This window comes from Colobus angolensis, unplaced genomic scaffold, assembly GCF_000951035.1.
Source record: "Colobus angolensis palliatus isolate OR3802 unplaced genomic scaffold, Cang.pa_1.0 Scaffold387, whole genome shotgun sequence".
Taxonomy (NCBI): Eukaryota; Metazoa; Chordata; class Mammalia; order Primates; family Cercopithecidae; genus Colobus; species Colobus angolensis.
The window spans coordinates 394,169-403,657 of record NW_012117232.1 but is presented as its reverse complement, the minus strand read 5'-3'; the positions used below and the strand labels follow the sequence as shown (position 1 = coordinate 403,657).

General features: G+C 50.0%; 1 protein-coding gene across 2 annotated transcripts in view; it reads right to left on the bottom strand.

The window, feature by feature from the left end:
* Nucleotides 1–9,489, bottom strand: part of AQP8 (aquaporin 8) — a 14,895-nt gene that overhangs the window by 3,007 nt on the left and 2,399 nt on the right. For both annotated transcript variants that reach the window (XM_011954625.1, XM_011954623.1), the window contains exons 3-5: nt 5,860–5,986; nt 2,992–3,206; nt 597–731 (exon numbers count right to left, since the gene is read on the bottom strand). In XM_011954625.1, coding sequence (XP_011810015.1) covers nt 597–731; nt 2,992–3,206; nt 5,860–5,986 — 477 coding nt within the window. The remainder of the gene's footprint in view (nt 1–596; nt 732–2,991; nt 3,207–5,859; nt 5,987–9,489) is intronic.

Here is a 9,489-nt window from a genome sequence, read left to right as displayed (position 1 = left end):
GGTGGCCTAGGCAGGGCGGCTCGTACCTGTAATCCCAGCACTTTGGGTGGCCTAGGCAGGAGGATCATCTGAGGTCGGGAATTTGAAACCAGCCTGACCAACATGGTGAAACCCCATCTCTGCTAAAAATACTGAAAAAATAGCCTGGTGTGGTAGCAGGCACCTGTAATCCCAGTTACTTGGGAGGCTGAAACAGGATAACTGCTTGAATCCGGGAGGCAGAGGTTGCACTGAGCTGAGATCACACCACTGCTCTCTAGCCTGGGCAACAGAGGGAGACTCTGTCAAAAAAAAAAAGGGGAGAAAGACCAAGTCCTAAAGATGTTGTCTGAGCACCACCGGAAACCACTGCTCCCTGTGAAGTTTCTGATGATGTGAACCAATGAATTCCTCTTTATGGCAAATGCTGTTTTGAAATAGATCTCTGTCACTTGCAACCAAAGCTCCTAGATGGAGCCATTTTCTTTGCCTCTAAAGAGGCGCCCTCTTTTCTCTTCCAAACCCAAGTGAGAGCCTAGCCCTCTAGCCCCGGACTCTCTGGGAGATGTTGCCAAGTGCCCATTCCACGGGCCAGTGACCCTGTGTCACACTCCTACCTAATGAGCAGTCCAACAAGCAGGCCAGCCAGGAGTGGGCCCAGCCAGTAGATCCAGTGGAAGTCCCAGTGGTTGGCCACCACCGCAGGTCCAAAAGCACGGGCCGGATTCATGCAGCCTCCAGACACAGTGCCCCTGCAAACACCCAGGCACCCCGGTCACCAGGATCCCAGCCAGGCCCCACCTCACCTCACGCTCATGTCCCCAACTAGACCTAGTCACACACCACCCAGAAACCCTCTCTAAACTCCCACATCGTGAGCTCCTGGGTAGATCCTAAAGAAGGTAGAGAGGCTATCAGCACTAGGAAGCAGAAGGTGTGACTCCCCACTGGGCGTGCAGTCCAGCACTCCCCACAAACTCCTCTAGAATGCCCAGCAAAAATGCCTGCTTAGCGACGGCAGGAAGAGAAGCTGGATCTACATCTGTTCCAGAGTCTACAGAGCAAAGTCCATCAGTTTCAGTCCTTTTGGAGTCAAGCTGACCTAGATTCAAAACCCAGCCCACACATTATAAAATAATGAAAAGTGTATAATCGGATTGTTTGTGACCCAAAGAATAAATGCTTGAAGGGATGAATACCCCGTTTACTTTGACGTGATCATTACACGTTGCTTACCTGTATCAAAACACCTCATGTAACCTCAGCCAGGCACAGTGGCTCACGCCTGTAATCCCAGCAGTTTAGGAGGCTGAGGCAGGCAGACCACTTGAGGTCAGGAGTTCAAGACCAGCCTGGCCAACATGGTGAAACCCCGTTCCTACTAAAAATACAAAAATTAGCCAGGTGTGGTGGCGCGTACCTGTAATCCCAGCTACTGGGGAGGCTGAGGCAGGAGAATCGCTTGAACCTGGAGATTGAAAGTTGCAGTGAGCCATGATCATGCCACTGCACTCCAGCCTGGGTGACAGAGCAAGTCTCTGTCTCAAAACTAAAACTAAAAATAAAATAAAAGAACGAACAGTACAAGTGGATTGTTTGTAACCCAAAGAATAAATGTTTGAGGGGATGAATACCCCATTTACCCTGACATGGTAATTATGCATTGCATGCCTATATCAAAGCATCTCATGTAACCCAGAAATATACACACCTACTAGGTTCACCCACAAAAATTTAAAAATATATATATATAAAGAAAGAAAAACCCCAGCCCAGATAGTTCTAGTTGCGGGGCGCTCCATGAACCCATGAACCTCTCTGTATTCAAGTGAGGTGAAAGTGACTATCCCATAGGTTGTCATCAGGAGTGAATGAGAAAATGCAAATGGAGCCCACACTTTGAATATAATTAATGTACAAAAAGCATTAACTAATCTAACTGATCCAGATGAGGCCCTTGTTGCACCACAAGCTTAAGGCCCAGAATCTCCTACAGGGAGACTCTTCCCCAGGTGCACCTCTCTCGTTCTGGGGCTCTGTCTTTACCCCATTCTCTCAAGCTGGGGGCCTGTAGACCTCATCACCACCCTGTGTCCAGCTTCGAAGTCAAAAGACTTGTAAGTGAATCAAAGGCCACTAGGGGGCAGCAAAGCATGGCCACAACTTTACCCATTCCCCAGCCTGCCCCAGGCTCCACCTCCCAAAGCTGAGGGAGAGCTGACCCAGGAGAAAGGTTAGACTTAATTCTGTGTCCAAAAGAAAGGAAAGAGTCAGACATTAGGGAGAGACTCCCTGGGCCGGGCAATGTGGCTCATGCCTGTAATCCCAGTACTTTGAGAGGCCAATGCAGGAGGATGGCTTGAAGCCAGGAGTTCAAGACTAGCCTGGGCAACATAGTGTGGCCCCCATCGCTAAATAAAATAAATAAGAAAAATAAAAAGGGCTCACTCATCCTCTTGTTCCAAATCTATCACTTAATTTGTCACTGCCCACTGACCTTAAATAAGTCACTTCTGTCATCTCTGAGCCTCAGTTTCCTTATCTATAAAACGGGAGACATCATCCCCAATCTTGTTGCCTTAATCCCTTCCAAAACCTGCTGGGAAACTCAAAATAAAGGAGACAACAGCTACAGATGCTTTTTGTAATCCTGAGGCTAAAACCTGGCTGCCCAGTGACCAAATGAACACAGTTCACAGAAATGTTGTATTTACGCTACGAAAATTGGAAAACATCACATACAAATTTAAATTTCTGACTTCCTTTGAATGAAATCATCACCCCAAACCCATGTTCCCAGCAATAATTGACAAGAGCTGAATTGATTGGAGTGCCTCCGATACCGCAGTCCCCACCACTCCCTGTTGTCTGCCTGATGCCAGCCCACCTCCCCATTTGCAGCACCTTCCTGGCCCATAATAGCAACTGAATCTGTGGCCCTCAGGCCTGAGCTCCTCCAGGGCTGACAGTGCAGATCTGGGCATGGTCGCCCCACTGCCAAGGGACACTCACCCGGCCAGGATATCCACGGTGACAGCAAAGCCGATGGAGAATGGGGCCAGAGGGCCCTTTGTCTTCTCATTGATGGCACCCATGCATACGGCTAGGGCCAGCAGCGTCGTCAGGATGATCTCTGCCACCAACGCCCCTGCCACCTGCCCCTGCTCCTGGACGGTCACAAAGGCTGCCCCAGATGCATTCCAGAACCTCTCCTCGGGACTCACCACCTGCACAGAGAAGCTGCTCAGCCTCACAGTGGGGCAGAGAGACAGCTGAAAACTGAGGGGAGAGGGCCTAAAAACATACTTGCCCACCTTAAGGGCCAGTGAAGGGTTATGTCCAATTTCAGTGACATAGACCTGGATCCACATCCCAGCTCTGCCAGATTTTACTCTGTGACCCTGTGTGAGCTACTGAACCTCTCTGAGCCTCACTTTGTTCAGCTGAAAAATAGGAATGGGGCTAGGTGTGGTGGCTCACGCCAGCAACCCCAGCACTTTGGGAGGCTGAGGTGGGTGGATCACTTGAGCCCAGGAGTTCGAGACCAGCCTCGCCAACAAGGTGAAACCCCATCTCCACTAAAAATACAAAAATTAGCGGGGTGAGGTTGCAGGTACCTGTAATCTCAGCTGCTCAGGAGGCTGAGGCACAAGAATCACTTGAACTCTGGAAGCGGAGGTTGCAGTGAGCTGAGATAACACACACCACTGCACTCCAACCTGAACAACAGAGCAAGAGTCCATCTCAAAAAAAAAGAAAAAGAAAAAAGAAAAAGAAAAATGAGGATAACACAGTCATGGCTCCAGGTTACAGGCCTAAAGCTTCTGTAACTTAGATGATCCTCTTTGAGAAAAAGAACATAAACTATCTTTTTTTTCTTTCTTTGAGACAGAGTCTAGCTCCATCACCCAGGCTGGAGTGCAGTGACCTGATCGTAGCTCACTACAGCCTCGATCTTCTGTGCTCCAGTGATCGTCCTACCTCATCCTCTCATGTAGCTGGGACCACAGGTGCATACCAACCTTGCCCACCTAATTTTTTTATTATTATTTTTTGTAAAGATGGAGGGTCTCACATGTTGCCCAGACTGGTCTGGAACTCCTAGGCTCAAGTGATCCTCCTGCCTCTGCCTCCCAAAATGCTGGGATTACAGGCATCAGCCGCCATGTGCAGCTCAAAATACCTTACTCTTACAAACTTTACAAACACATGTGATCAGGTGAATTCATTGCTAGGCCCCCATAGTGGAAGGGGCATATGCAGGAGGGCCCTGAAGCCTGAGCTCAATTACTTCTATGGGCAGTCAGCCTCAGGGCTATCGCAGCCCCAAAGGGGAAAGACAGCGCAGTGTGCAAGCTTCTGGACTCTGGACCCAGTCGGGGCTGTGCTGCTTACAAGCACGTCTGAACTTGAGCAAGTTGCCTGCTTCTCTGCCCCTCTGTTTTCTCATCTATAAAATAAGGATGATACTGGCATCTCCCGGCTCACAGACAAGGCCGCTGGTGTGCCTGGCACAAGGTAAGCGCTGTCTATGAACTGACTGTGGTTTCTCGTAAAGTTGCTGGGAGATGAAATAAGAGAATATGTGTAAAACATTTAGCAGGGAGAATGTGCTCAGGGAAACGTGCTGACCCACAACTGGCAGAGCCGTGTTTGACAGGTTTTAAGTAGCAGGGCTTGAGCTAGGTCTGGGCACTGCTTTTCCTAAAGAAGCAGAGCAGGAAGGTCCCGGGCATGTTCCATAGATATGGGAACAGACTGTGGCTCTCAAATGGGAGCACGGAGAGACCAGGGCGGGGGATGACAGTAAAGTGAGGCTTGAGAACAAAGTCTGCGGTGGGTCAGCACTTACAGCTTCAGACCCTATCACAACCAAGCTAACAGAGCTCCCCATCCACCACCCCCTACGCACCCGCCAAGCAAGGCCCACATCTTGACGGGCTTCAAGGGTCCCTGGCTGAACTGAGACTTAAGGGCAAAAGCAAAGAAAGAGAGAGAGGAAAAAAAGAAAAAGAGGGATGGAGGGAGAAAGTCTATCCATGGATTTATGCGTAAAGCTATGAAAACTCTGTGGCTGGCCAGGCTCGGTCACTCATGCCTGTAATCCCAGCACTCTGGGAGTCCAAGGCAGGAAGATCACTTGAAACCAAGAGTTGGAGACCAATGTGGTCAACATAGTGAGAGCCCACCTCTACAAAAAAAATTTTTTTAATTAGTTGGGTGTGGTGACACACACCTATAGTCCCAGCTACTTAAGAGGCTGAGGCAGGAGGATCACTTGAGCCGAGGAGGCCCAGCCTGCAGTGAGCTATGATTGCACCACCACACTCCAGCCTGGACAACAGAGTGAGACCCCATCTCTAAAATAAAAAAGAGAGGCCAGGCCCAGTGGCTTACGCTTGTAATCCCAGCACTTTGGGAGGCCGAGGCAGGCAAATCACTTGAGCTCAGGAGTTCAAGACCAGCCTGGCCAACATGGTGAAACTCCATCTCTACTAAAAATACAAAAATTAGCCAGGTGTGGTGGCATGCGCCTGTAATCTCAGTTACTCAGGAGGCTGAGGCAGGAGAATTGCCTGAGCCCAGGAGGTAGAGGTTGCAGTGAGGCGAGATCACACCCTTGCACTCCAGCCTGGGTGACAGAGCGAGACTCCATCAAAAATAAATAAATAAATAAGTAATAAATAAATAAAAATAAAGTAAAATGCGGTAAGAAAGAAAGAGAGAAGAAAAACGTCCACCAATTCCACTGGCAGAAATAAGCAAAAGATTGGACATTTCCCCACTCCTCACTGTCCCCCCGACACACACACACGTCATGCACCTCCAGCAGCCCCATCAGAGAGGAAGCCACTAGCCCAGCCCCTGGGGTTCACCCACCTTGGCCAAGGCAGCCCCGAGCAGCCCCCCGAGCAGCTGTGAGACCCAGTACGGGAGAAGCATCACCACGTTGAGGCCTCCGATCAGCGTGGCTGCCAGGGACACCGCGGGGTTGAAGTGTCCACCACTGTAACCCACAAGAGAGGAGGGAGTCATGAGCCCAGGGCTGACCACGTGGCTGGCACTCGAGACAGCATGTCCCAGCCAACCCACCAGGCTGGTTTCACAGGGTGAGAGTCAGTCCAGGGCCCAGCTCAAATATAAAGAGACGCCAAATTGCTTCCAATTTCCCTGAGATGCCAGGCAGAGGGTAAGAGATAAAGGGCAGCCTCTACGTCCTAAGTCCAGCCCCCAGGATGGCCCTGGAGGAATCGCGTGTAGGAGACCACCCCTTAACTCCTCCCTAACTCCCTCCGAGCCTCTCTCCAGCCCTTCAGAGATGTGGCCACAGTCAGATTGAGACACCAAGGCTCCAACTTAGTAGCCCATGAGCCATATCCAGGCCTCCCCTTATGATTTGTTTGATTTTATGAGACAGAGTCTTGCTCTGTTGCCCAGGCTGGAGTGCAGTGGTATGATCTTGGGTCACTGCAGTCTCCACCTTTTGAGTTCAAGCAATGCTCCTGACTCAGCCTCCCAAGTGGCTGGGACGACAGGTGTGTGCCACCATTCCCGGCTGATTTTTGTATTTTTAGTAGAGACAATGTCTCACCATATTGGTCAGGCTGGTCTCGAACTCCTGACCTCAAGCAATCCACCCACGTCGGCCTCCCAAAGTGCTGGGGTTGCAGGCATGAGCTACTGTGTCCGGCCCAGGTCTCCCCTTATGAGTAGCTAGGCCCTGAATAAGACCTCCTGATTGGTTGAACTGCTCAGCCAATGAAAACCCTACTTGTGGTCTGAAAGTGTGATGGGTATAAAATGCAGATTTGGAGTTTGGGCTGGAAATGGCATGGAGAATCATGGGGTGGAATTGGAGGTTCATGAACAGGTTGGGGACTGGGATTGGGAATTTGGGGTGTGGAAGAAAATTAGACAAGTCAGAACCTGAGGTCGAAGGGCAGGTTGCAGCTGATCAGCCACTCCCTGGCCCATGGGTAAAGAGCCTTCCTGTTCACCAAGATGTTCAACCAGCCCAGGCCCCAGAGCCAGGGTGGCTGCACTCACCAGTGTCCCATCCAGTCCCACTCTAATGGAGGAACTATTGTCACAGTTTGGCCTCCTGAATCCATCTGGTTTCCAGGAATGGATACTCCCCAATGACAGAGAAAGGTACCCCAAGACTCCCCATGTCACACAAGAACCAAAGTGCCCCCCAAATGTTAAGAGCCCACCAATGAGCTTACCCATCCTCTAATGGGCATAGGACATTCAGCTGAGACTGGACAGAGGACCTCAGCTCTACACAAAAGGACTTTGTCCAACACCCTGATACCTCGAGACCAGCTGTCCCAACTTGTCTGACTCAGCTCTGGGCCCAGACCCTCATGCATGGCTTGATTTGATTTGATTTTTTTTTTTTTTTTTTTTTTTGACGGGATCTCACTTTGTCACCCAGGCTGGAGTGCAATGGTGCAATCTCAGCTCACTGCAACCTCTGCCTCCCGGTTCAAGCGATTCTCCTGCTTCAGTCTCCCAAGTAGCTGGAATTACAGGGGCGTGCCACCACGGGGTTTTGCCATGTTGGCCAGGCTGCTCTTGAACTCCTGACCTCAGGTGATTCACCTGCCTTGGCCTCCCAAAGTGCTGGGATTACAGGCGTGAGCCACCGTGCCCAACCTCCATGCATGGTTTGAAAGCACCAGCCAGTGCTCAGACTCCACAGGTTGGGAAGAGGGGCAGCCAGGCCTACTTGGCCTCAAGTAGCTTAGCCTGGGCTCTGCTGAGATACACAGATGGAGTCAGGGTGAGGTGGCTTCCCACGGGAGCCCCAAAGGGGAGAGAAACTGTCATTCAGAGCATGGCTCTACCAGGAGGGCCAGGTGACGAGAACCACACATTTCCTGGTTTACACTCATTAGCAATAAAACAATCAAGACACATTCATTCCTTCATTCATTGTTCACTCAGCAAATATTTCTCTAACACTTACTATGTGCCAGGTGCTGTGGTGCTTATAACTTACATACATAACTTATCTTGGATCCAGTGAACAACCTCAAAGTCAGTGTCTGGCACGCAGTAGGTGCTGAATAAATATTTGTCAAAAAAGCCAAACAGAGAGGCAGTATTTGCAGTGCCAAAGAGATGAACTTTCCAGCCAGCTGGCCTGGGTTCAAAGCCCAACTCTGCCACTGAAGAGCTGTGTGGCATTGGCCAAGTTACATAACCTCTCTGTGCCTCAATGATCTCTGCCTGAGAAAGCTATTGCAAAGATATAAAGAATTAATACGTGTACAGCTCATAGTACTATCTATGGAGTTAACATTCAACAAACATCAGCTATTATTATTACTCACATTTATACCACTGCACACAAAGGCTTCAGCAACTTGCTGTGGTCACCCAGCTAAGAAGTGATAAAGGTTGCCTTCAATCTCAGATCCGTCCAAAGGGAATATCATATACTTTTTCTTTCACTCACAGCCTCCCTTGGACCTCTAAAGAGATGTGGCTTTGTTTGTTTGTTTATTTGATTGTTTGTTTGTTTTTGGAGATGGAGTCTCACTCTGTTGCCCAGGCTGGAGTGCAATAGCACAATCTTGGCTCAATGCAACCTTCCCCTCCTGGTTCAAGCAATTATTCTGCCTCGGCCTCCCAAGTAGCTGGGACTCCAGGTACCTGCCACTACGCCCAGCTAATTCTTGTATCTTTAGTAGAGACAGGGTTTCACCCTGTTGGCCAGGCTGCTTTCCAACTCCTGACCTCAGGTGATCCACACGCCTCAGCCTCCCGAAGTGCTGGGATTACAGGCGTGAGCCACTGCACCCAGTCTAAAGAGATGTTAAAGCTCTTTTCCATTCTGGTTTTCTCAGAAACAGTATTTCTGTTTCCTCATTCAGATCTATGTTTTGAGTGAGATTTAGTACAGACCAACCATGTCCCAGATCACCCTGCCAGGCACCCCATTCAAGATCTTCGTCGTGATGGCTGGCTCTCCTAGGAGCCAGCAGCCATGTCCACAGACCTTCCCATTGATCCTCTACCCAGATGAGAGCTAAGCCAGAGAAGCCTGTCCCTTTCCCTGCCCCTCCTTCTTGATCACCTCTTGATAAGCCAGGACCACTGCAAATCCCTGCATACCCAGGTGGGAAAACCTGGCTCACATCTTCTATGCATTTCTGCTTTCCCTAAAACCCCCTTCTAGTGGTAACAATAAAACAGCAACCAATGCCCATTGTGTGTGTGGTGTGTGCCAGGTGCTCTACTTCATTTAATTCTCACGCCTCCCCCATGAGGCACTTGGATTTGAGCGCTGGAGCCGGACAGCTTGTTCTTGACTCCCGGCTCTGCCACTTTCTGGCCCTCTAAGCTTGGACAGATTACACAGCCTTTCTCTTTTGCAGCTATAAAATGGGGTTAATAACAAGACCTGCCAGGCGCGGTGGCTCAAGCCTGTAATCCCAGCACTTTGGGAGGCTGAGACGGGCGGATCACGAGGTCAGGAGATCGAGACCATCCTGGCTAACA